Source organism: Ornithorhynchus anatinus, chromosome 1 (assembly GCF_004115215.2).
Source record: "Ornithorhynchus anatinus isolate Pmale09 chromosome 1, mOrnAna1.pri.v4, whole genome shotgun sequence".
Lineage (NCBI taxonomy): Eukaryota > Metazoa > Chordata > Mammalia > Monotremata > Ornithorhynchidae > Ornithorhynchus > Ornithorhynchus anatinus.
Genome location: NC_041728.1, coordinates 179,912,973 through 179,940,804, shown reverse-complemented (window position 1 = coordinate 179,940,804; position 27,832 = coordinate 179,912,973). Strand labels below are relative to the sequence as shown.

At 54.8% G+C, this 27,832-nt stretch overlaps 1 protein-coding gene across 1 annotated transcript in view; it reads left to right on the top strand.

The window, feature by feature from the left end:
• LOC103166230 (tensin-1-like) overlaps positions 1–27,832 on the top strand; it is a 199,331-nt gene that overhangs the window by 96,839 nt on the left and 74,660 nt on the right. The window contains 4 exon segments of the mRNA XM_029063050.1: positions 351–426; positions 3,355–3,484; positions 4,465–4,530; positions 7,579–7,695. Coding sequence (XP_028918883.1) covers positions 351–426; positions 3,355–3,484; positions 4,465–4,530; positions 7,579–7,695 — 389 coding nt within the window.

Below are 27,832 nucleotides of genomic sequence, written 5' to 3'. Positions count from 1 at the left end.
ATAAATACGATTGATTGATTGGGTTGCAGTAGGAGAGAAGGGAGATGAGGTAGGAGGGGGCAAGGGGATGGGGGGCTTTAAAGCCAGTGGTGAGGAGTTTGGGTTTGATGGGGGGGTGGCATGGGGGTGAAGGTGGGGAGGGGCCCGGGGGAGGTAAAGGAGAAGGGGAGGGGGAGGTATTGGAAGAGGGGAGGAGAGGGGGAAGAGGAGAGGGGGAAGGGGGCAGGGAAAGGGGAGAAGCCCTGTGCTCTGGGTTTCCCACCCCCAGACCCCTCTCTCCATCACGGTCTCTCCCCACCCCGTCACCCCATCCCCACTCTGCCCCCTCCCCACCGCCCAACCAACCGCAGCAACGTACGAGGAGACAGCCAGACCAGCATCTGCATCACCATCGAGCCAGGCCTGCTGCTCAAGGGCGATATCCTGGTGAGGACTCCATGCCCCCTCCCCGGACACGACCTCCCCCCTTGTCCCCCACCAACCTCTGATGACCATCGAGGCAGAGGACCAGCATGGCCTAATGGCTAGAGCCCGGGCCTGGGAGTCACAAGGTCATGGTTCTAATCCCGGCTCCACCACCTGCCCGCAGTGTGGCCTCGGGCAAATCACTTTGCTTCTCTGGGCCTCGGTTCCCTCATCTGGAAAATGGGCGTGGAGACTCTCAGCCCCATGTGGGACAGGGACTGTGTCCTATCCGATTTGCTTGGATCCACCCCAGCGCTTAGTGTAGTGCCTGGCACATAGTGAGTACTTAACAAATACCACACTTATGGGGGAAGCAGCAAGATGTAGTGGATAGGGCCCGGGCCTGGGAGTCAGAAGGTCATGTGTTCTAATCCTGACCCTGTCACTTGTCTACTATATAGCCCGGCTCCACCACTTGAGTGCTGGGTGACCTTGGGCAAATCACTTCTCTGGTCCTTGGTGACTTCATCTGGAAAATGGGGATTGAGACTGTGAACCCCACGTGGGACAGGGGCTGTGTCCAACCCAATTTGCTTGTATCCACCCCAGTGCTTACTACAGTGCTTGGCACATAATAAGCACTTAACAAATACCATAATAATAATAATGATGATGGCATTTGTTAAATGCTTACTATGTGCAAAGCACTGGTTTAAGCGCTGGGGAGGATGCAAGTTGATCAGTTGTCCGACGTGGGGCTCACAGTCTTAATGCCCATTTTATAGATGAGGTTACTGAGGCCCAGAGAAGTTGAGTGACTCACCCAAAGTCATGCAGCTGACAAGCGGCAGAGCCGGGATTTGAACCCATGACTTCTGACTCCCCAGCCCGAGCTCTTTCCACTGAACCACGCTGCTTCTCTAAAAACAACCTGATTTGCTTGAATCCACCCCGGTGTTTAGTACTTTGCCTGACATAGTAAAATCTTAACAAATACCATGATGGCCATCGAGCCCTGCCTGCTCCTCAAAGGGGTTGTCATGGTGATGACTCGCGGCCCCTCCCCCTGGCCTCGCTCCCATCCACTTGTCAGCTGTGTGACCTTGGGCAAGTCACTTCACTTCTCTGGGCCTCAGTGACCTCATCTGGAAAATGGGGATGAAAACTGTGAGCCCCACGGGGGACAACCTGATTAGCTTGTATCTATCCCAGTGCCTAGAACAGTGCCGGGCACATAGTAAGCGCTTAACAAATACCAACATTATTATTATCCTCTGGCCACGTCCCCTCCCACTGGCCACACCTCCTGGCTTTTTCCCATTTTCCCCCACGCTCCTGTCTGTTTGGAGCAGGAAATGTGGCTGGGGAGGAGCTCCAAGGACGAGGACGGCTGACTCTTTCCCTCTCTGACCTGACCAGTCCAGCATTCATTCAGTTCCCACTATGTGCACGACTCTGGAAGTGGCGTGGCCTAATGGGTGGAACTACGGTACTTGTTAAACGCTTACAATGTGCCAGCACTTTTCTAAGCACTGGGGTGGATCCAGGCAAATCAGGTTGGACACAGTCCCGGTCACCCGTGAGGCTCCCAGTCTTCATCCCCATTTGACAGATGAGGGCACTGAGGCCCAGAGAAGTGAAGTGACTTGCCCAAGGTCACAAAGCAGACAAATGGCACAGCCAGAATTAGAACCCTTGACCTACTGACTCCCAGGCCCCTGTCTTATCCACTAGGCCATGCTGCTTCTCATGGTAGAGCACGGGGGTGGGAGTCAGAGAGACCTGGGTTCTAATTCTGGCTCTGCCACTTGTCTTCTGGGTGGCTTTGGGCAAGGCACTTCACTTCTCTTAGAGAAGCAGTGTGGTCTAGTGGTGGATAGCGCATGGGCCTGAGAGTCAGAAGGACCTGGGTTCTAATCCCTACTCTGACTCTTGTCTGCTGGGTGACCCTGGGCAAGTCACTTCAACTCTCTGGGCCTCAGTTCCCTCATCTGTGAAATGAGGATGAAGACCATAAATCCCATGTGGGACATGGAATGTTTCCAATCTGATTAGCTTTTATCTACCCCAGTGCGTAGTACAGTGCCTGGCACATTATAAGTGCTTAAAAATCAGAATTATTGTTGTTATTCTGATTATTATTATTAATAACTCTGTCCTACAAGCTTGGGACCCTGGAATCTTTGGGGGCTTAGTCAGAGGTCATGGGTTCGAATGTGGATCTGCCACTTGTCAGTTGTGTGCCTGTGGGCAAGTCACTTCACTTCTCTGTGCCTCAGTTCCCTCCCCTGTAAAATGGGGATTAACTGGGAGCCTCGCGTGGGACAACCGGATTACCCTGTACCTACCCCAGCGCTTAGAACAGTGCTCTGCACATAGTAAGCGCTTAACGAATATCAACCTTATTATGATTAGACTGTAAGCCCGTCATTGGGCAGGGATTGTCTCTATCTGTTGCCGAATTGTATATTCCCAGTGCTCAGTACAGTGCTCTGCACATAATAAGCACTCAATAAATACTACTGCATGAATGAATGAATCTCTGGGGAAGGAAATTGCTTCCTTTCCCCCTCTTCCTCCACCTCTTCCCATCCCACCCTGTATCATCTTCCTCCCCTCCTTGTGAGGAAGTTTTCCTTGCCCTGTAACCTCTATCCCTCCCGTTGCATCTTGCTGCTGGCCTCTGCCCCCAGCTGTTAGGGCGGAGGACCCCCCGGGCTGGGCTGGGATTTGGGGGTCGGTTGGGGGCGGCCCCCGGGCCCGTTGTGAGTCGGCCCCCCGGCCGGGAGGGTGGGCTGGGGGTGGTGGTCCGCGGGAGGCCGGCTCGTCCCGCCCGGAGCCCCCTCGGCCCGGACTGCGGCCTGACCGTCCTTCTCTCTCCTGCCCTGCGTCTGCCCCCTCTGTCCGTCCATCTGTCCGTCCGTCTTCGGGCCGCCCGCCCACCCCCAGCTCAAGTGCTATCACAAGAAGTACTGCAGCCCCGACCGAGACGTCATCTTCCGCGTGCAGTTCCACACGTGTGCCATCCATGACCTGGGCGTGGTCTTCGGGAAGGACGACTTGGACGACGCCTACCAAGGTGCTGCCCCCACCTCGCCACCACCTCCCCCGCCCCGGCCTCGCTCCTCCCCCTGCCGCCCCCTGAGGGTCCATCTTAGAGACCTGCCCTCTGCCCACCCAACCCTCCCCAGACAGGGACAGACAGCCGGAGACTCCTGCCCCAACTTGGGGGCTGCACTTGAGTCCCCTCTCCATCCTGTGCCCGGCTGGGGCAGCTTGGACATCTCCGGGGCAGGTTGGGCATCCCTGGGCTACTTGGGCATCATGGGGAATCTGAGGCAATTGAGCACTGCTGAGGCATCCCTGGGGCAGCTTGGGCATCACTGGGGCAGCTTGAGCATTGTCGAGGCATCTCTGGGGCAGCTTGGTAATTACTGGGTCACCTGTGGAGCTGCTTGGGCATCTCTGGGGCATCTTGGGCATCACTGGGGAATCTGAGGCAGTTGAGCAGTGCTTAAGCGTCACTGGGGCAGCTTTGACATCACTTGGGCATCACTGGGGCAGCTTGGGCATCAGTTGGGCATCAGCAGGACACCTTGAGCATTGTTAGGGAATTTCTGGGGCAGCCTGGGCATCACTTGAGCATCAATGGGACAACTTGGGCATCGGCAGCTTGGGCATTACTTGAGCATCAATGGGACAACTTGGGCATCTCTTGGGCATCAATGGGGCATCTCTGAGGCAGCTAGGGTATCACTGGGGTATTTCTAGGGCAGCTTGGGCATCACTAGAGCATCTCTGGGACAGCTTGAGCATCTTGGCCATCTCTGGAGCAGGTTGGGCATCTCTGGGGCATCTCTGGCTCAGCTTGGGCATCGCTTGAGTATCACTGGGGCATCTCTGGGACAGCTTAAACGTGGCTGGGGCAACTCGAGCATCTTTTGGACATCTGTGGGGAAGCTTGGGCATCTTTTGGGCATCTCTGGGGCGGCTTTAGCATTGCTGGGGCAATTCTGGGGCGATCTGGGCATCGCTTGGCCTTTGTGTCTCCTGTTTCAGATGAGCGGTTCCCCGAGTATGGCAAAGTGGAATTTGTGTTCTCCTATGGCCCTGAGAAAATTCAAGGTATGATCACCCCCACCCTGGCCCCCTGTCTCCTCCCCTGCACCCTGCCCCCTGCCCTCTCCCCTTCCCCCACTCTTATCCCCCTTCACCCCTCCCCACACCCCCCTTAAACTCGTACTTGCGTACAAAAAGGAACCTGGTGGAAAGAGTGCAAAGCTGAGAGTCAGAGGACCCAGGGGCGAGTCTCGGGTGTGTGACCCTGGGCAAGTCACTTCACCTCTCTGGGCCTCAGTTCTCTCATCAATAATAAGAATAGTGATGGTGTTGGTTAAGTGCTTACAATGTACCCAGCACTGTTCTAAGCCCTGGGGTGGATACAACGTCATCAGGTTGAACACAGTCCCTGGCCCACATGGGGCTCACAGTCTTAATCTCCCTTTTCCAGCGGGGAAACTGAGGCCCAGAGAAGTGACTTGCTCAAGGTCACACAGCAGACAAGCGGCAGAGCCGGGATTAGAACCCACGACCCCTGACTCCCAAGCCCGGGCTCTTGCCACTGGGCCGTGCTGCTTCTCTAGGAAGCGGGGAGCCGCCCGCTTAGCGTGGCATCTCCAGGTGGGACCGGGCCTGGGTCCGCTCTGATTAGCCTTCCCGATGCCAGTGCTTCACACAGTGCTGAGCGCTTAGTGAGGGTGTAAGAAATGCAGACGGGTAACAGTTAAAGACCCGGGGTCAAAAGTGCTTGGCACATAGTAAGCGCTTAAGAAAGACCATCATTATTCTTCTCATCCCAAGCCTGTCCCAAGCCAATTGCCCTGGTCATTTGGAAAGGGTGCGGGGGAACCGGATTGTAGAATCAGGATCCTCCCCTTCCCGCCGCCCCGCGGGGAGATGCAGACAGTCTGTACTGGACTCTCCCAAGCGCTTCGTACAGTGTCTGTACACAGTGAGTGCTCAGTAAGTACCATCGATTGATGGGGAGCAGGACCAATGAGGAGGAGGCAGGAGAATGGGTAAGATGGGGAGAGGATTTATTGACCCAGCATTCATTCAGTCAGATGTATTGAGTGTTTACTGTGTGCAAAGCACTGTACTAAACGCTTGGGAGAGTACAGTACGACAATAAACAGGCACGTTCCTGCCCACAGAGAGCTCAGTCACTGTCTGTTGGGGGGAGAGGCAGGAGAGGGGTGGGGATGGGTTGGGGTCTGCTGTTCTTAAATTTTCTTGGTGTTCCCCCTTCACCCCTAGCTGCTGAATGAAGGTTATAATAATAATAATAACTATTATTATTATTATGGTATTTGCCAAACACTGTTCTAAGTGCTGGGGTAGATTCAAGGTAATCAGTTTGGACACAGCCCCTGTCCCATACGGGACTCACAGTCTCCATCCCCATTTTACAGATGAGGGAACTGAGGCTCAGAGAAGTGAAGCGACTTGCCCATGGTCACACAGCGGCCAGGATTAGAACCAGGAGCCAGGAGGGAAGACTCCTGGCTTAGTGGAAAGAGCCTGGGCGTGGGAGTCAGAGGTCGCGGGTTCTAATCTTGGCTCCGCCACTTGTCTGCTGTGTGACCTTGGGCAAGTCACTCTACTTCTCTGTGCCTCAGTTACCTCATCTGTAAAATGGGAATTGAGACTGTGAGCCCCACGTGGGACAACCTCATTACCTTGCATTTAGCCCAGTGCTTAGAACAGTGTTTGGCACATAGTAAGTGCTTAACAAATACCATAATTATTATTGTCATTATTCATTCATTCAATCATTTAATAGTATTTATTGAGCGCTTACTATGTGCAGAGCACTGTACTAAGCGCTTGGAATGGACAAATCGGTAACAGATAGAGACAGTCCCTGCCCTTTGATGGGCTTACTGTCTAATCGGGGAAGACGGACAGACAAGAACAATAGCAATTATATCCTCTGACTCCCGGGCCCGGGCTCTTCAATTCAAATTGTATTTATTGAACGCTTACTGTGTGCTAAACTCTTGCCACTAAAACTATGGTATTTGTTAAGTACTTATTCTGTGCTAAACACTATACTAAACACTGGGGAAGATACCAGTTAACCATGGTAAACACAGGCCCTGTCCCACATGAGGCTTCCTGTCCAAGGTGGAGGGAGTAGGACTTAATCCCCATTTTCCATTCATTCATTCATTCAATAGTATTTACTGAGCGCTTACTATGTGCAGAGCACTGTACTAAGTGCTTGGAATGGACAATTCTGCCACAGATAGAGACAATCCCTGCCCAAAGACGGGCTCAGATGATATAACTGAGGCACAGAGGAGTGAAGTAATCTTGCCTAAGGTCACCCAGCAGACAAGTGGTGGAACCGGGATTAGGACCCGGGTCCCCTGACTCCCAGCCCCGGGCTCGTTCCACTAGGCCAATACCGGACCCAGGCCAGCCCCTCTGGGATTCAGTTGCTGTCAATCAGTGGAATTTATTGAGCGCTTACTGTGTGCAGAGCACTGTACTAAGCGCTTGGGAAAGTACAATACAACAGAACTGGTAGACACATTCCCTGCTCACAAGGCTCTTACAGTCAGTTAATCAATCAGTGTTATTCAGTGAGCGCTTACTGTGTGCAGAGCACTGTCCAAAGCACTTGGGACAGCACAGTACATCAGTCGTGACCTAGTGGATAGACCACTGGCCTGGGAATCAGTAGGACCTGGGTTCTAATCCCTGCTCCGGCACTTATCTGCTGTGTGACCTTGGCAAGTGACTTCACTTCTCTGGACCTCAGTTACCTCATCTGGAAAAATGGGGATTAAATCTTACTTGGGACGTGGGAGTCAGAAGGTCATGGGTTCTAATCCCAGCTCCGTCACTTGTCTGCTACGTGGCCTTCGGCAAGTCACTACATCCGACAAATGGGGATGGAGACCGTGAGCCCCATGTAGGACAGGTTCTGTGTCCACCTCAGCGCATAGTACAGTGCCAGGCACATAGTAAGTGCTTAACAAGTACCACAGTTATTATTATCGGTCAGAAGGAGCTTATGGGGCACGGCGGGCAGACGAGGCGGCGTGCGCGAGGGGGCTTGGACGTCCGGAGCCCGTCAGGCCGCTGACACCCGTCGCCTCCCCGCAGGCATGGAGCACCTGGAGAACGGTCCGAGCGTCTCCGTGGACTACGCCACCGCCGACCCGCTGGTCCGCTGGGATTCCTACGACGGCTTCGACGTCCGCCACGAGGACAGCGTGGACGGTAGGTGGGGCTCCCGCTTCCCTCTCCGCCCCCACCGCGGGCCCGCCGGGAGAGAGGCCCACGGGCCTGGCCGGGCCGAGCGGCCGGCGGGCCGTGACCGGCGTCTCCCGTGGCCGGGGGGTGGCTCTGAGGTCCGGCGGAGGGCGCTGCCCGCCGGGCACACCGAGGGGGCGAGGGGTCACTCCGTCCAGGCTGGGCTGGACCCGGGCACCGGCCCCGGTGCTGACCTGGCCGCCTGAGGACGAATCCGGGCACCTTCCTTCGCACCCCGCCTGCCCCCCTGCTCCCTCTGCTCTCCTCTGCTCCCCTCTACCCCCACAGTTCTTTGCTCCCTTCTGCACTTTTCTGCTCCCTTCTCTCCTCTGCTTCCCTCTACTCTCCATTGATCTCTGCTCCGCTCTCCTCTCCTCCCCTCTGCTCTTTTTGACTCCCTTCTTCTCTCCTCGGCTCCCCTCTACTCTCCACTGATCTCTGCTCCGCTCTGCTCTCCTCTGCTCCCCTCTGCTCTTTTCGGCTCCCTTCTGCTCTCCTTTACTCCCCTTTATTCCCCACAGTTCTTTGCTTCCCTCTGCTCTTTTCAGCTCCATTCTGCTCTCCTCTGCTCCCCTCTACTCTCCACTTCTCTCCTCTCCCGTCTGCTTCCTTCTGCTCCCCTCTACTCTTCTCTGCTGTCCTCCACTTCCCACTGCTCTCTGCTCGCCTCTTCTCCTCTGCTCACTTCTGCTCCCCTCTGCTCTTTTCTGCTCCCTTCTGCTCTCCTCTACTCCCCACCATTCTTTGCTCCCCTTTGCTCTTTTCTGCTCCCTTCTGCTCTCCTCTGCTCCCCTGTACTCCCCACCATTCTTTGCTCCCCTCTGCTCATTTCAGCTCCCTTCTGCTCTCCTCTGCTCCCCTGTACTCCCCACCATTCTTTGCTCCCCTCTGCTCATTTCAGCTCCATTCTGCTCGCCTCTGCTCCCCTCTACTCTCCACTGTTCTCTGTTCCCCTCTGCTCCCCTCTTCTCTCCACTGCTCTCTGCTCCCCTCTGCTTCCTTCTGCTCCCCTCTGCCCTTTTCTGCTCCCTTCTGCTCTCCTCTTCTCCCCTATACTCCCCATCGTTCTTAGCTCCCCTCTGCTCTTTTCGGGTCCATTCTGCTCTCCTCTGTTCTCTTCTCCTCTCCTCTGCTCCCCTCTTCTCTCCACTGCCCCCATATACTCTCCACTGCTCTCTGCTCCCCCGCTGCTCTCCTCTGCTCACCTCTTCTCCCCCACTGTTCTCCCCCGCTGTTCTCCTCTGTTCCCTTCTGCTTCCCTCTGCTCTCCTCTGCTCCCTTCTGCTTCCTTCCGCTCTTTTCTGCTCCCTTCTACTCTCCTCTGCTCCCCTCTGCTCTCCTCTGCATCCTTCTGCTCTCCTCTAGGTCCCCGCCGCTCTTTCTCCCCTTTGTTCCCTTCTGTTGCCCTCTGTTTCCCTCTACTCCCCGATTGCTCCTCTCCGATCTCCTCTACTCCCCCTGCCCTCTTCTCCACCCTTGGAAAAGAGGGGCGTCAGGCCCGGCCAGGCCAGGCCGGGAGTCCTTTAGCCCAACCTCTGTATCACCCTTTTCGTCCACTGCCTGATTTCTTCCCCGGAGGGAGGAGGGCAAGCTTTGTGTCATCTCCTCGCCCCCTCCTCCGCAAACAGTCCATATGAGTTTCCCGGGCCGGGGTCAACGTCTCGGAGTTTCTCGGCTGCTGGGGGAAAATTCCATCCCTCGGTGCCAGGTGTCCTCACCCGCCGGGGCCCGGAGCAGCACAAACGAGCAGGAGGGCAGGGGCGTTGCGAGCGGCCGACGGCGTGTTCTGTTTTCTGTTTTTATGGTCTGTGTTAAGGCGTGATTTGAACCCAGGCTCTCTGCCTCCCGCGCCCGGGCTCTTTCCACTAGGTCATGCTGCTTCTCAATATTTATGGTTATCTGTTAGGCGCTTACTATGTGGCAGGCACTAAGTGCTGGAGTAGATACAAGTTTCTCAGGTTGGACAGTCCCTGTCCCCCATGGGGCTCACAATCCAAGTATGAGGGAGAAGTTCAGGACATACCTCCGGGAACGCGCCCAATCCCATCTGTTATGGTCAGGTGTGATCAGAGTCGGGTGTGGTTATTAAGTGCTTAGTACAGTGCTCTACACACAGTAAGTGCTCAATAAATACTACTGAATGAATAATGTCATAATTATTATGATTATTCTATTCGACAGACGAACACTCTCCCCCTCCCCACCCCCCTTCAAAGCCTTATTAAAACCACACCTCCTAACAAATACCGTTATTAGGGAAGCAGCATGGTGTAGCGGCTAGAGCCCGGCCTGGCCTGGGAGTCAGAGGATCCTGGCTTCTAATCCCAGCTCTATCACTTGTCCGCTCTGTGACCTTAGGCAAGTAACTTCACTTCTCTGGGCCTCAGTTCCCTCCTAATAATAATAATTATGGCATTTGTTAAGTGCTTACTATATGCCAGACACAGTACTGAGCGCTGGGGACCAGTGGGGTAGATATGAGAAGCAGCGTGGCTCAGTGGAAAGAGCCCGGGCTTGGGAGTCAGAGGTCATGGGTTTGAATCCCGGCTCTGCCACTTGTCAGCTGTGTGACTGTGGGCAAGTCACTTCACTTCTCTGTGCCTCAGTGACCTCATCTGTAAAATGGGGATGAAGACTGTGAGCCTCACGAGGGACAATCTTATTACCCTGTATCTCCCCCAGTGCTTAGAACCGTGCTCTGCACATAGTAAGCGCTTAACAAATACCAACATTATTATTATTACAAGCAAATCAGGCTGGACAAAGACTCATCTGTAAAATGGGGAATATTCATTCATTCATTCAGTTGTATTTATTGAGTGCTTACTGTGTGCAGAGCACTATACTAAGCGCTTGGAAAGTACAATTTGGCAACAGATAGAGACAATACCTGCCCAACGACGGGCTCACAGTCTTAAAGGGGGAGACAGACAACAAAACAAAACAAGTAGTCAGGTAAACTACTGTACTGAATACAACTGTGATCTCTATGCGGGACAGGGACTGTGTCCAACCCAGTGCTTAGTTCAGTGCCTGGCACATAGTAAGTGCTTAACAAATACCATTATTATTATTGTTATTATTATTATTTTTATTGTCCAACCTGATTTTCTTGTATCCACCCTGTGCTTAATACAGTGCCTGGCACATAGTAAGTGCTTAACAAATACCATTATTATTATGATTATTATTCTTATTGTTGTTCAACCTGATTTGCTCATATCCACCCAGCACTTAGTACAGTGCCTGGCACCTAGTAAGTGCTTAACAAATACCATTATTATCATTATTATTATTATTGTCCAACGTGACTTGCTTGAATCTACCCCAGTGCTTATTACAGTGCCTAGCGCATAGTAAGTGCTTAACAGATGCCATTATTGTTATTATTACTGTCTGCCTTGATTTGCTTGTAACCACCCAGCGCTTAGTACAGCGCCTGGCACCTAGTAAGCGCTTAACAAATATCATTATTTGGGTTCTAATCCCAGCTCCGCCACTTGTCAGCTGTGACCTTGGGCAAGTCACTTAACTTCTCTGTGCCCCAGTTCCCTCATCTGTCAAATGGGGATGAAGACTGTGAGCCCTACCTGGGACAACCTGATTACTTTGTATCTACCCCAGCGCTTAGAACAGTGCTTGGCACATAGTAAGCACTTAACAAACATCAACATTGTTATTATTATTGTCCAACATGATTTGCTTGAATCTACCCCAGTGCTTATTACAGTGCCTAGCACATAGTTAAGTGCTTAACAAGCCATTGTTGTTATTATTACTGTCCAACCTGATTTGCTTGTAACCATCCAGCGCTTAGTACAGTGCCTGGCACATAATAAGCACTCAACAAATACCATAATAATAACAATAATTACAATATGTATATAATCATATATAATCATATATAATATGCATTATGACATAATATGTATAATATATGTAATAATGATAATAAGAAACAGCGTGGCTCAGTGGAAAGAGCCCGGGCTTGGGAGTCAGAGGTCATGAGTTCGAATCCCGGCTCTGCCCCTTGTCAGCTGTGTGACTGTGGGCAAGTCACTTCACTTCTCCGGGCCTCAGTGACCTCATCTGTAAAATGGGGATGAAGACCGTGAGCCTCACGTGGGACAACCTGATCACCCTGTATCTCCCCCAGCGCTTAGAACAGTGCTCTGCACATAGTAAGCGCTTAACGAATCCCAACATTATTATTATTATTTTCCCCCGTCCCGGGGCGTAGCTTCCCGCTGCCGGCAGGGGGCTCCACGGGGCTGCGCGGGCCCGGAGCTTTCCTCCAGTCACCAGCAGGCGGCGCCCTCCTCCTAGGCCCCGCCCTTGGCCGAAATCCCCCAGCCTGGGGCTGGGGGGTCCACGCAGGGGTCAACGAGGGGTCAACGTGGGGTCAGGCCGGGGTCACGAGAAGGAGCAGGGCATGTGGAGTGCGGGGGCCAATGGGGCCTGGAAACCCAAGCTGCGCAAGCGTGCAGTGCCCTGATAATAATAATAATGATGATAATGATAATAATTTATTCATTCATTCAATCGTATTTATTGAGCGCTTCCTGTGTGCAGAGCACTGGACTGAGGGCTTGGAAAGTACAATTTGGCAACCAATAGAAACCATCCCCCTACCCAACAACGGGCTCACAGTCTAGAAGGGGGGAGACGGACAACAGAACAAGTAGATGGGCATCAATAATAATATTAATAATGTTGGTATTTGTTAAGCGCTTACTATGTGCAGAGCACTGATGTAAGCGCTGGGGGAGATACAGGATCATCAGGTTGTCCCACGGGAGGCTCACAGTCTTCATCCCCGTTTTACAGATGAGGTCACTGAGGCCCAGAGAAGTTAAGTGACTTGCCCACAGTCACACCGCTGACAAGTGGCAGAGCTGGAATTCAAACCCATGACCTCTGACTCCCAAGCCCATGCTCTTTCCACTGAGCCATGCTTAGCATCAATATAAATACATAGAATTGTAGATATATAATAGAATCGTGGTTTTGTTCATTTATTCATTCATTCGGATATATTTATTGCACACTTACTGTGTGCAGAGCACTGGACTAAGCGCTTAGAAAGTCCAGCACAGCAAGAAAGAGAGACATTCCCTGCCCAGAGCGAGCTCAGTCTAGAAGGGGGGAGACAGACGTCAATACAAATGAACAGACATCGATATAAATATTCAGGGCAGACTATGTGCCAGACACTGTTCAAAGCGCTGAGGTGGATTAATGATGATGAGGATGGCATCTGCTAAGCATTCACTGTACGCCAGGCACCGTACTAAGCAGTAGGGTGGATACAAGCAAATGGGGCTGGACACAGTCCCTGTCCCCCATGGGGCTCACAGTCTCAATCCCCATTTTTCAGATGAGGGAACTGAGGCCCAGTGAAGCAGACAAGGGGCAGAGCCAGGATTAGAACCCATGACTTTCTGACTCTCAGGCCCAGGCTCTACCCATTACACCATGCTGCTTCCCTAGCTCTCCAACGGCTCGCTTGGACACTGCCCCGTCCCGGCCTGCGCGGACCTCTGTGATTTTGGCCTCCCTTGCCCACCCCCTCCCAGGCCTCCCGTTAATAATAAAAATAATAATAATAAATGGCATTTGTTAAGTGCTTACTATGTTCCAGGGACTGTACTAAGCTCTGGGGTAGGTGCAAGCACATCGAGTCAGACACTGTCCCTGTCCCACATATTCATTCATTTGTTCAATCATTCAGTTGTATTTCATTCACTCATTCAATCGTATTTATTGAGCGCTTACTGTGTGCAAAACACTGGACTAAGCACTTGGAAAGTACAATTCAGCAACAGAGTGAGACAATCCCTGCCCACAAGGGGCTCACAGTCTAGAAGGGGGGAGATGGACGTCAAAACAAGTAAATAGGCATCAATAGCATCAATATAAATAAATTAGAATTTTATATATACATATATACACACATCAGAACAAGTAAACAGACATCAGTAGCATCAAGATAAATAAAGAGAATTAGAGAAATATATACACATCAAAACAAGTAAATGGGCATCCATAGCATCAGTATAAATAAATAGGATTAGAGATATATATACACATCAAAACAAGTAAACAGGCCTCAAGAGCATCAATCTAAATAAATAGGATTAGAGATGTATATATATACACATCAAAACAAGTAAATGGGCATCCGTAGCATCAATATAAATAGAGTTAGAGATATATATACACATCAAAACAAGTAAACGGGCATAAATAACATCAATATAAATAAATAGGATTAGAGAGAGATATATACACATCAAAACAAGTAAACAGGCATTAATATAAATAAATAGAATGATAGCTATGTACATATATACACAAGTACTGTGGGGCCTGGGGCAGGAAGGTAGAGCAAAGGGAGCCAGTCGAGGCGATGGGGGAGACGTTGAGGAAAAGGGGGGCTTTCTGTGCGCAGAACACTGTACTAAGCGCTTGGGAGAGTTTAGTAGAACAATAAACAGACACATTCCCTGCCCACAACAAGTTCACTGTCTAGAGGGTAGACACAGGGCTCGCAGTCTTAATCCCCATTTTACAGATGGGGTCACTGAGGCCCAGAGAAGTGAAGTGACTTGCCCAAGGATCAGAGAGCAGACAAGTGACGGAGGCAGGATGAGAACCCAGGTCCTTCTGGGTGCCAGGCCCGGGCTCTACCCACTAGGCCACTCTGCTCCTCATTCCCTACTAGTGGGAAGTTCTTCGTGATGACCAGCTGGCTTCCGTCGAGCTGGTCACACGACAGGCAAGTGGGATTAGAACCCAGCTCTTCCGACTCGCATGCCTGAGCTCTTTTCACTAGGCCACGCTGATTTCCATGCTGTTTTATCTTTGACTTGGGGCTCTTTAAGAGTTCCCGATCCCAAACATGCTGTGTGACCTTGTGCAGAGCACTTCACTTCTCCTTGCCTTAGTTTCCAGAACACTGTTGCCAAATTGTACTTTCCAAGCACTTAGTACAGTGCTCTGCACACAGTAAGCGCTCAATAAATACGGTTGAATGAATTAATTAAGTGCTTGAGAGAGCATTATAGAATTAATAGATACGGTCCCTCCCCTCAAGGAACCCAGCAAGGGAAATAGACCCTAAAATAAACTACATTACAGAATCTCTTGAATAATATTTGATATATCCATAGACAGTCATGATGAGTAATAGCAATAGCATGTAATATTTATATAATGCTATGCGCAAATGTATAAATTGTTAATATTTGTACCGGTAATATAAATAGTAATACAAAAATGTACATCTTTGCTTACATGTCTGTTGCCATTTGCCCTCTCCCTTCTTTACGCCAGGATTTATAAGTCACCGTGGGCCAATATATTGTATGGATTGTCTGGTTCTCACTCGGGTCTATTTGGGTCTTGTCACCTTGGGCCAGTCACTTCACTTCTGTGGGCCTCAGTGACCTCATCTGTAAAATGGGGGTGAAGACCGTGAGCCCCACGGGGGACAACCTGATTATCTTGTATCTACTCCAGTGCTTGAGCAGTGCATGGCACATAGTAAGCGCTTAACAAATACCAACATTATTATTATTGCATTCAGTGCTTAGGACAAGGCCTCGCCCCACATCAGCCTCGTCGCTGGCCTCCCTGCCTCCTGTCTCTCCCCACTCCAGCCCACATACTAACCCCACTGCTTGGATCATTTTTCTACAAAAACGTTCAGGCCGTGTTTCCCCGCTCCTCAAGAAACTCCAGTGGTCGCCCATCCAACTCTGCATCAAACAGAAGGTCCTCACCATCGGCTTTAAAGCCGTCCCTCCCCTCGCCCCCTCCTACCTCACCTCCCTGATTTCCTACTCCAGCTCGGTCCGCACTCTTTGCTCTTCTAATGTCAACCTACTCATCGCACCCCGCTCTCGTCTGTCTCGCCGCCAACCTCTCTCCCACATCCTGCGTCTGGCCTGGAACGCCCTCCCTCCTCATCCCCGACAGACAATGACTCTCCCCACGTACAAAATCCTCCTAAAATCACACTTTCCTAAGTCCTCATTTCCTCTACTCCCTTTCCCTTCTGTGTCACCTGTGCACTTGGCTCTGTCCTCTTTAATAATCATAATAATAATGATAATAATAATGACGGCATTTGTTAAGCACATACTCTGTGCCAAGCACTGTTCTAAGCGCTGGGGGAGATACAAGGTAATCAGGTTGTCCCATGTGAAGCTCGCAGTCTTAATCCCCTTTTTATAGATGAGGTTACTGAGGCCCAGAGAAGTGAAGTGATTTGCCCAAGGGCACACAGCAGACAAGTGGCAGAACTGGGATTAGAACCCATGACCTCTGACTCCCAAGCCTGTGCTCTTTCCACTAATCCACACTGTTTAATCATTTTAATTCTCACCCCACCCCCATCCCAAAGCAGTGATTAGCCTTATACTCTGCCCTTCCCCTGATCTGTCAACAAAGAAGCAGCATGGCATCGTGGACAGAGTCTGGGACTGAGAGTCAGAAGGTCATGGGTTCTAATCCCGGCCCCGCCACTTGTCCGCTGTGTGACCCTGGGCAAGGCACTTCAATTGTCTGAGCCCCAGTTCCCTCATCTATAAAATGGAGATTGAGACTGTGAGCCCCACGTGGGACAAGGACTGTGTCCAGCCCATTGGCTTGTAATAATAATAATAATAATGTTGGTATTTGTTAAGCACTTATTATGTGCAGAGCACTGTTCTAAGCGCTGGGTGGGTACAAGGTAATCAGGTTGTCCCACGTGAGGCTCACAGTCTTCATCCCCATTTTAAAGATGAGGGAACTGAGGCCCAGAGAAGTGAAGTGACTTGCCCACAGTCACACAGCTGACAAGTGGCAGAGCCGGGATTCGAACCCACGACCTCTGACTCCCAAGCCCAGGCTCTTTCCACTGAGCCACACTGCTTCTTTGTTGACACATCGGGGGAAGGGCAGAGTATAAGGCTAATCACTGCTTTGGGACGGGGGTAGGGTGAGAATTAAAATGATCCACCCCAGCTCTTAGTACAGTGCCTGCCACATAGTAAGCGCTTAACAAATACCATAATAATTTATCTCAGTGTCTGTCTTCCCCACTAAATTGTAAACATCCGAGAGGGCAAGGATCGTGTCTACCGACTCGGTTGTATTTTAGTCTCCCACGCCCTTAGTACAGTGTTCTGCACACACTAAGCCCTCAGTAAGTACCACTGATTGATCGAGTAGGCGTAACAAATTCAATTGATTGATTGATCGATCGATTGAGTAGGCAGGACTGGATTGATACCAGGTTGGGCCTGGGGCTGGTTGGTCTCATAGGGTCCCCGCGTGACTGGTGAGCCAGCTGACAGCAAACTCAGAGCCGTGTAATGATGTTGACTTTCCCGCTCCCAGCCCCACAGCGCTTATGTCCATATCTGTTCTTTTATTTATTTATATTAAAGTCTGTCTCCCCGCCTCTATATCAGCTCCTTGTGAGCAGGGAATGCATCTGTTATATGGTTCTATTGTCCTCTCCTAAGCTCTTAGTACAGTGCTCTGCACACAGTAAGCGCTCAATAAATGCCACTGACCGACTGTAGTGGGCCAGACTTGGGTCTTCGGGCCGGGCCTTTCATTCATTCAATCATATTTATCGAGTGCTTACTGTGTGCAGAGCACTGTACTAAGCGCTTGGGAAAGTACAATACAGTAAAAAAGAGTGACATTCCCTGCCCACAACGAGCTTACAGTCTAGACGGGGGAGACGGACACCAATTCAAATAAATAAAATGACAGATTCGGCCGTAAGTGCCCTGGAGCTGGGAGGGGGACTCTCCACTCAGTCTGCACGGCCTCCGCCTCTCCCAGTCCCCCGGATGCCGTACATGCGGGGCAGAGTGGTGGGAGGTGTCATTGTAAGCAGCGGGCAGTATGGTCTGGGGGCCTTGGGGACAGAGGGACAGGTTGTTGGTAGGCAACGTCATCAGCGGATCGTGTTGTCAGCGGGCCGAGTCGTCAGTGAACTGTGCGGTCGGCGGGCCGCGTGGTCAGTCGGCTGCACGGCCGAAGGGCCGTTGTCAGGTTGTGTGGTCAACAGGCCGTGTTGTGAGTGAGCTGTGTGCTCAGCGGGCCAGGTGGTCAGTGGGTCGTGTTCAGTGGACTGTGTGGTCAGTGGGCCGTGTGATCCGTGGATCATACGGTCATCAGGCTGTGTGGTCAGTGGGCCGTGTTATAATGAACCATATGGTCGGTGGGCCGAGTGGTCAGCGGGCCATGTCAGGGTAGGCCATGTGGTCAGGGGGCCTTGTAGTCCGGGTGGGCCGCATTGTCAACGGGCCGTGTGGTCAGCGGTCCATGTGGCCAGGGTGGGCCTTGTGGTCAGCAGTCCGTGTGGTCAGGGTGGGCCATTTCAGGGGCAGGAGGCAGAGGACGACAGGGCGGGCCAATTGTCAGCAGGCGGCTTTAGCCGGACTCCTCTCCCTTAGAGCCAAACCCTCGGCCGGGGCCCGGATCGAGCCGGACTGGACCGGACCGGACCAGTGGACCGGAACCCCCACCCCCCACCTCCCCGAAGCAGTTGGGGAGGAGGCCGTGGCGGTGCCAAACTGGGGGAGCCAGCTCAAGGCGCCTTGGTGGTGCCCAGCTGGGCATGCCAGCTCAGGGCGCGGGGACTCCATGAGTGACGCTGCTTTGACTCCAACCAGGCCCCCCCGGGCCCGGGGACCAGCTGCTGGTGACCAGCTGTAGGGGGCCCGGCTCTGGACACCCCAGGGGACCTCAAGGGGGACCACCCACCCACCCATCCACCCACCCCTGCCCGCCCTCCTTCCCCGCCTTCTGTGGCATCTGGTTTCAAGGCAGGATAAGGCAGGAGGGGTCCCTGGGGGAGAGCGGGGGGAGGGGGCCACTGCAGATATTCCCAGAATGCACTGGGCACCAACGGCTTCCGGCTCTGGGCCTCTCCCTGCCTCTCCCTCCTCCCTCCTCTTCGCCTCCCCTCCTCTCCACCTCCCCCCTCCTCCCCTGCCTTTTCACCTCCCCTTCTTCCTTTCTCTCTGCTTCTCCATCTCCCCCTCCCCTCCTTTTCACCTACCCCCCTCCCTCCGCCCTCTTCCTCACCCCCTTTCTTCCTCCTGTCTGTCTCCCCTCCTCTTCACCTCCTCTCCCCCTCCTTTCCACCTCCCCCTCCTCCTTTCCCTCCATCTTCCCTCATCTCCCTCCTGTTCACCTTCCCCCACTCCTCTCTCTTCCCTCTTCTCCCTCCTCCCTCCACCTCCCCCTTCTTCTTCCTCTCGCCCTCTCCATCTTCCCTCCTTTTCACCTCCCTCCTCCCTCCCCTCCTTCCTCCCTCCCCTCCTCTTCCTCCTCTCCCTGCCCCCTCCTCTCTTCAGGCCTGGAGAATCCCCCCCCCCCCCCCCGCTTCCCTGTCTGTGCTCACACCGTCCCCTCAATCCATCCACCATTCCAGCCTGGTTTATGGGGTGCAGCTGACCCTCCCCCCCTTTCCTCAGCTCCAAATAATGGTGATGGCATTTGTTAATAATGGTAATAATGATAATAAATTGTGGTATTTGTTAAGAGCTTACTATGTGCAGGCACTGTACTCAATGCTGGGCTAGATACAAGATCATTAGGTTGGACTCAGGCCCTGTCACCCATGGGGCTCACAGTCTTAATCTCCATTTTACAAAGGAGGGAACTGAGGCACAGAGAAGTTATTTGATTTGCCCAAAGTCACCCAGAGGACAAGTGGTGGAGTAATAATAATAATAATGGGATTTGCTAAGCTCTTACTGTGTGCCAGGCACTGTACTAAGTGGTGGGGTGGATAGAAGCATTCTGCTGGGGCGGAGTAGGGATTAGAATCCAGGCCCTTTTGATTCCCAGTTCCGTACTCTATCCATTAGGCCAGGCTGCTTCTCTGTGCCAAGCACTGTGCTAAGCTCTGGATTTGATAGAAGATAGCATTTGTTAACCTTCTGCTAGGTGCCAAGCACTATGCTAAGCTCTGGATTTGATAGAAGATAATCAGATCAGACTGGGTCCCTGTCCCATAGGGGGCAGGCAATTTAGAAGGGAGGGGAACAGGGATTGAATCCCCCATTTTACAGACGAGGAGACTGAGGCGCAGGGTGAAGTGACCTGGGCAAGGTCACACAGCAAGCTTGTGGCAGGGACTCGATGGGGAGTGGGCCCCAAAGGAACCCCCAGGTTGAGCACTGGGGAAGAGAAGGCCCGCAGAAGATGAGGGTACAGTGAATGGGTGGAGGGGAAAGGGGCCATTTCTGGGTCAGGTCAGGTCCAGTGACCAGACTGTGGAAACAGGCCATCGAGCAGCTGGGCCAGACAGCTGACCTGGACATACTTTCAACTGAGCCGGGACACCTCCATCTCACACCTTGGATCCTGGGGACAGAGGAGGTGATGGAGAGGGGAGAGGAAGGAGAGGAAGGAGGAGGAGGGAGAAGGGAAGGAAGAGAGGAAGGAGGAGGAGGGAGAAGGGGTGGAGAAGAAGGAGGAAGAGGGAGAAGGGAAGAAGGAGGGAGGAGAGGATGGGGAAGAGGAAAGGAAAGAGGAGGAGGAGGGAGAAGGGGCAGAGAGGAAGGAGGAGGAGGAGAGGAAGGAGGAGAAGGAGAGGGAGGAGGAGGAGGGAGATGGGTAGGAGGGAGAAGGAGAGGATGGGGAGGAAGAGAGGGAGGAAGAGGAGAAGGAGAGAGGGGGAAGAAGAGAGGAAAGAGGAGGAGGAGGGAGAAGGGGAGGAGAGGAAGGAGGAGAGGAGAGGGAAGAGGAGAGAAAGGAGGAGGAAGAGGGAGAAGGAGGGGCAGAGGAGGGATAGGGAACGGAGGGAGAAGAGGAGGGAGAAAGGAAGGAGGAGGAGGGAGAAGGCAAGGATAGGGAGGAGGAGAGGGACAAGAAAAGGGAGGAGGGGGAGAAGGGAGAAGGAGGGAGAAGGTGAGGGGGAAGCGCAGGAGGAGGGAGAAGAGGAGAGGAAGGAGGCGGGAGGGGGGGGAGGAGAGGAAGGAGAAGGAAGAGGAGGAGGGAGGGGGGAGGAGAGGAAGGAAGAGGGAGGAGGGGGAGGAGAAGGGGAGGAGGGGAAAGGGGAGAAGGAGGAGGAAAAGGAGGAGCAGGAGGGGGAGAGATGGAGAAGGTGTGGCGGGGAGAAACCAGGGAGAAAGAGGGGAGACTAGTGAGAGAACAGTTGAGGGGGAAAGGAGAGAAGGGAAGAAGATGGGGAGGGAGGGGGGAGGGCAAGAGGGGGCTGAGCAGTTGGAACAGGGACTGGGGAAAGAGGAGAATGATTATAATGATAAAAGCAGTATTTTTATGGTATTTGTTAAGCGTTTACTATGCGCCAAGCTGGCATAGATCCAAGCTAATTAGGTTGTTCACAGTCCCTGTCCCCCATGGGGCTCACACTCTTAATCCTCATTTTCCAGATCAGGCAACAGAGGCACAGAGAAGTGAAGGTCACCCAGCAGACAAGTGGTGGAAGCAGGATTAGAACCCAGGTCCTTCTAACTCCAAGGCCCAGGCTCCAGCCACTAAGCTATGCTACGTCCCTATTGTGGGAGAAGGGAGAGAGAGAGAGAAAGAGAGAGGAATGAGAAGGAGGGAGGGAGGGAGATTTCCACCTTATTGTTCTGTAACTGGAAAATTGGTATCATCTGGTCTGTGTCTCATTTGCTAAGAATGAAGAAAAAAGTGGAAAGAAAAAAACCCATCCCAACATCCTTCTGAATTTTCTCCCCGTTCTCCTTCCCTCCTTCGGAGCCTGCTTCCCCCCGACTCCCCCTACCTCTCCCCTCCCTGCACCCCCCACTCCTCTCCACCCCGCTCCAGTCGGTCAATCCTATTTATTGAGCACTTACGTGTGCAGAGCGCTTGGGAGAGTACAACGGAACCATAAAACTCTTCTGAATTTTCTCTCTTTAGGGGTCTGCTGAGCCCCTGCCTCCCCTGGGCCTGGCTCTGCCTGCTTTCCCGCTTCTTTCTCTTGCTGCTCTCCTCTCCTTCCCTTTGGTGTGACGGCTGCCGGGCCCGAGTCCGTGAGGATTGCTGGGACTGTGCGATGACTGCTGGGACTTTGAGGGGGTGTGGGGACTGTGTGAGGGCTGCTGGGGCTACGTGACGGCTTGGGGACTAGGAGGGCCGCTGGGACTGCACGAGGGCTGCTGGGACTGAGTGCCGGGACCGTGAGGACCGCTGGGACTATGTGACTGCTGCTAGGGCTTTGAGGTTGCTGGGATTGTAGGAGGGCCGATGGGGCAAATGAGGCGTGCTGGGACGGTGAGGGCCACCGGGATTGTGTGAGGGCCACTGGAGCCACGTGCAGGCTAGCGGGACTGTGTGAGGGCTGCTGGGACTCTAAGACCTGCGGGGACTGTGTGAGGGCTGTTGGGACCGTGTGAGACCTGCTGGGACTGTGTGAGGGCTCCCGGGACCCTGTAAGAAAGACCTGCAGGGACTGTCTGAGGGCTGTTGGGACTCTGTAAGACCTGCTGGGACTGTGTGAGGACTGTTGGGAACCCTATGAGACCCGTTGGGACTGTGTGAAGGCTCCTGGGATCCCTGTGAGACCCGCTGAGACTGTATGAGGGCTCCTGGGACCCGTGAGACCTACAGGGACTGTGTGAGGGCTCCTGGGACCCTGTAAGACCTGCTGAGGCTGTATGAGGGCTCCCGGGACCCCGTAGGACCTGCTGGGACTGTGTGAGGGCTCCTGGGACCCCGTAAGACCTACGGGGACTGTGTGAGGGCTCCTGGGACCCCGTAAGACCTACGGGGACTGTGTGAGGGCTCCTGGGACCCCGTAAGATCTACAGGGACTGTGTGAGGGCTCCTGGGACTCTGGAAGACCTGCTGGGACTGTGTGAGGGCTCCTGGGACCCCGTAAGACCCGCGGGGACTGTGTGAGGGCTCCTGGGCCCCCGTAAGACCTACGGGGACTGTGTGAGGGCTCCCGGGACCCCGAAGGACCTGCAGGGCCCGTGTGCGGGCGGCCTGGGCAGTGTGCCAGGAGGAGCGGGCGGGCAGGCCGGGGGGCGGGCCGGGGGGCCGGGCGGCGGCTGTGATGTCACCTAGGCCCTGTGCAGAGCTCGGGCGTGAGAAGTGGAGGGCGAGCCCGGGGCGGGGACCCACGGCCCCAGGCCCGGCCCCGCCGCCGGCTGAAATTACAGTCGGGACGTTCCCCCTCCAGTCCCTGCTCCAGCCCCAGACAGAGACCCGCAGGGACACCCCCGACACCAGACACAGAGAGGCGGCCCGGCCACCGCCCCGGGGCCAAAGACCCCCCACCCCCACCCCCAGAGCCCCCACCCGCAGTCCGCTGCCTGGATTTGCTGCTTTTTCTTCTCTTTGATTTTGGGTCCCCTCCCTGCTCCTCCTCCTCCCAGCTGTGTCCGGCCGGTGAGTGTCCGTCTGTCCGGGGTCCGGCCGGGGCCCGGGAGCGGGGGGATGACGCCAGGCCCCGGCCCGTTGGGTGAGGGGCGTCGGAGGAGGGTCTCCCACCCGGCCACCCGCCTGCCGGACCCCCGGACCTCCGGGGCTGGGATGAATGGGAATTGGTTGGTGTGACCGCTTTCCCCCGGGGAAGGACCCTCTCTCTCCCCCACCACCCCACCCAGGACCAGCCCTCCGGACTCCCAGAACTCCCAGGACCAGTCCCCTATACCCCCAGGACCGGCCCCCCTGGACCCCGGACCCCCAGGACCAGCCCCCCTGGACCCCAGAACACCCAGGACCAGCCCCCCTGGACCCCAGGACTCCCAGGACCCCCCTCCCTGGACCCCCCCAGTACTCCAGGACCAGCCCCCCCCGGGCCCCCAGAACCCCAGGACCAGCCCCCCTGGACCCCCAGTACCCCAGGACCAATCCCCCTGAACCCCCCCGGACCCCCTAGACCCCAGGACCAGCCCCCCTGGACCCCCAGTACCCCAGGACCAATCCCCCTGAACCCCCCCGGACCCCCTAGACCCCAGGACCAGCCCCCCTGGACCCCCAGGACCCCCAGGATCAGCTCTCCTGGACCCTTCAGGACCCCAGGAGCAGCCCCCCTGGGCCCCTAGGACCTCCAGGACCAGTCCCTCGCGGGGAAGGAGGGTCTCCGCCCAGGGGGCAGAGAAAGATGCCCCCCCCGCCACGCCCCGGCTGGAGGGCAAAGCTTCCCCTCGGGGTCCCCTCGGGCTAGGCGGGGTGGTCGATGGGGGCTCCGCCTGGGACCCTCCCTGGGGAGGGTGTCCAAGCCCCCCTGGTGAGAGGGGAGGGGCCGAGAAGGGGGTGTGGGGGCCGTACAGTAGGTGGGGCGGCGGGCGGCTATACAGTAGGTGGGGCGGGGGGCGGGGAGGGGCTGGAGTCGTCCTGGAGGAGCCGGGCCTCGGGGTCCTAGTGCCGACAGCGGTAACCCAAAGCAAATTCGGGACCTTCCAAAGGGTCATCTCTGCCCCCCCCCCCCAACCCCGGACAGCCCAGCCCCCTCCCCAGGCAGCCCCCTCGCCATCATTCCCTTTCCCTGACAGCCCCCTCCCTAAATCCCCTATCCAGGCAGTGCTCTCCCCACACGCTCCCCCTCCCCATCTTTCCTTTTCCCTGTCAGCCTCCTATCTAGACGGCCCCCTCCCCACCGGACAGCCCCTCCCCTCCATTCCCTGCCCCATCATTCCTTTTCCCTGTCAGCCCTCTCCTCAAACTGCCCCCTCCCCCCCATCCCCTTCCCCCAAACCACCTCCTCCTCAGTCAGCCCCCTCCCCACCATCCCCCTCCCCAGACACTCCCCCTCCTCTCCATTCCCTTCCCCATCATTCCCTTTCCCCATCAGCCCCCTCCCTGACAGTCCCCTATCCAGACAGCCCCCTCCTCAGACCGCCCCCTCCCCCCCGTACAGCCTCTCCCCACCATCCCCCTCCCCAAACAACCCCCTCCCCAGACAGATCCCTCCCCTTTCCATCATCCCCCACCCTGGACAGCCCCCTTCCGGACCAGCCCCTCCCCACCCCCCAGACAGCCCCCTCCTCTCCGCAGACCACCCCTCCCCACCCGCCCCCCCATCACCGCCCTCCCCCGCTCCCGAAAAGCTGGCTCAGAGAAGGCCTGGAATCCACTTCACCTAACTCCTTCTCGTCGATCCTCTCCCGGCGCTCAGTACAGTGTTGAGCGCACGGTAACTGCTCAGTAAATACTACTGCTACTAACTCTGCTACTACGACGACCACCACCACCTCTGCTGCCCCTAATCCAGACGTGTGTGTGTGTGTGTGTGTGTGTGCGTGTGTTTGGGAAATGGAGGTCGGGGTCTTTTCCAGTTTGAGTCACAAGCGTGCGAGGCCTGCAGCCTGGTTTCTTTGGAGGCAGGGCCTGATTTCACCCAAGGCCCTGCTTGTTTACCCGTGTGGACCACCTCCCTCTCCATCAGCTCCGGCCCACCCCTCGAAGGCCCTGCCCTACCCGCAGCCCACCCCATCCCTGCGTCCCCCCTCCCCCAGGCCGCAGCCTCAGCGCAGTCCCCGGCTGGGGAGGGTCTCTCCCTCCCCCTGCTCTTCCTCCCTCCCTTCCCTCCTCATCCCTTAGGACCCTCCCCTCTCCCCCCCACCCTCCTTCCCTCCCACCTCCTCTTTCAGGCTCTCCAGCCTCTGCTGAGTCACCAGCGATGCAGGAGAGAAGCCCCCCACCCAGAGGGGAGAGGAGCTGCCCCCTTTCCCATGCCCCCATCCCTTCCATCTATACCCACTCCTGCTAAGAAACCCAGCTCTGCTCCGCTTTGGCCAAGGAGGCCGGAGGAGGTTTCTGTCCTGTGGACCCCCTATGGGGCACTGACCTTGAATAGGTCACTGTTCTCTCCCCTTCCTCCTCCTTCTCCTCTTCCCCCTCCTCCTCTCCCTGGCCTCTCCCCCCTTTCACCACCTCCTCCTCTTCCTTTCCCTGTCGACCTCCTCCTCTTCTCCCCTTCCTCCTCCTCGTTCTCCTTCTCTCCTCCTCCTCCCTGGCCTCCTCCTCATTTTCCTCCTCTTCCTGTCCTCCTCCTCATCTGCCTCCTCTTCCTGTCCTCCTCCTCCTCCTCCTCCTTCCCATCCCCCTCCTTGTCCTCCTCCTCTCCCCATCCTTCTCTTCCTCCTCCTCCTCCTCCTCCTCTCCCCATCTACCACCTCCTCCTCTCCCCTTCTTCTTCCTCTTCCCTCTTCTTCGTCTCCCCTTCCTCCTCCTCCTCTCCTCATCCTTCTTCTCCTCCTCTCCTCCTTCCCATGCCCCTCTTCCTCCTCTCCTTCTCCTTGGCCTCTTTCTAATCTTCCTCCTCTTCCCATCCTCCTCCTCCTCATCTTCCTCCTCTTCCCATCCTCCTCCTTCCCATCCTTCTCCTCATCTTCCTCCTCTTCCCGTCCTCCTCCTTCCCATCCTTCTCCTCATCTTCCTCCTCTTCCCGTCCTCCTCCTTCCCATCCTTCTCCTCATCTTCCTCCTCTTCCCGTCCTCCTCCCCTCCTCTTCCTCTCCCCCATCCCTACCCATACAGCCCTCCACATCAGCCTCCCTCACTCCCTCAGCCTCAATTCAGTGCCCCCAACCCCTCACTGTCCAGCTGTTCTTGACATCTATCCTCCATCCCTCCTGCTGCAGCGTCAGCCCGTTCTCCCTGATCCGGCATCCTAGACACTCCAGGACTGCCGTGAGCTCGCTCTCTTGAGGGGGGCTGAACTGCTAAGACCCCTCCCCAAAAGTTCTGGCTACTTTGAAGACTCTCAGACTCTCCTTCCATTCTTCCCACAGCCTCCCCACCTCCCCTGCAGCCTCAGTCTCCCCTCTCCCTTCCAGTCCTGGCTACTATGTGGAGCTCAGACACTGCCTCCTCCTCCTCCTCCTCCCCCCCCACCAAGACTTGACTACTTTGTGGACCTCAGAGCCCCCTTCCATTTCCTGGCTACTGTGTAAACTTCAGATGACCTGCCTTCCCCCCAGCTCCACTGCTGTAGAGACGCTCAGTCACTTGGTCCTGGCTACCGTCTGGACCTCAGCCTCCCCCTCTACCCCTCGGTCACCCTCCAGTTCTGGCTTCTGTGTAGCCCTCTAACTCCCCCACCCCCCGACCATTCCCATCCCCGACTGTTGTGTGAACCTCACTCTCCCACAACCACCCTCCGGTCCTGACTTCTGTGTAGACGTCTAACTTTTCCCCCTTCTGGTCCTGACTCCTATATGGACATCAGACCCCCATCTTCCGGTCTTGACTACTGTGTGGACCTCAGACCCCCCCACTAATAATAATAATGATGATGATGATGGTATTTGTTAAGCTCTTACTATGTTAAGCACTGTTCTAAGCGCTGGGGTAGATGCAAGGTCATCGGGTTGTCCCACGTGGGGCTCGCAGTCTTCATCCCCATTTTACAAATGAGGTAACTGAGACATGGAGAAGTTAAGTGACTTGCCCAAGCTCACACAGCTGACCTGACTACTGTGTGGACCTTCAATCCCACCCCCTCTCTGATCCTGGCTACTGCGGAGATGCTCAGATCCCCCCCGCCCCCCGGGAGGAGGACAAGCAGGCGGATATTCCGAGCAGCAAACTGAGATCCGATCCCAGGATCCTTTCTGTCTCTCGCCAGGAAGTCTGGGCCGCGGGGAGGGAACAGCCCTGGCTAGACTTAAAATGGATTCTTAGATTATTCTCTCCCCTGCCGCCTCCCCAAGTTCAAATAAATCTCTCTATTTATGTGGTGGGTGGGGCATGTTCTCTGCTTCTCCCCTCTCCTCTCTCCCCTCTCAACCGATCCATCGAGCGTTATTTATTGAGTGTTTACAGAGCACTGTACTAAGCGCTCGGGAGAGTCCCATAGGAGTAGAGCCGATCCCTGCCCTCAAGGAGCTTGCAATTGAGTAGGAGAGACCCTCTAATAATAATAATGATAATGATGATAGTATTTGTTAAGCGTTTACTATGTGCCAAGCACTATTTTAAGCGCTGGGAGAGTTGTAAGGTCATCAGATTGTCCGAGGTGGGGCTCACAGTCTTAATCCCCATTTTATTATTAATAATAATAATAATAATAATGGTATTTGTTAAGTGCTTACTCTGTGCCAAGCACTGTTCTAAGCACTGGGGTAGATACAAGGTCATCAGGTTGTACCACCTGGGGCTCACCG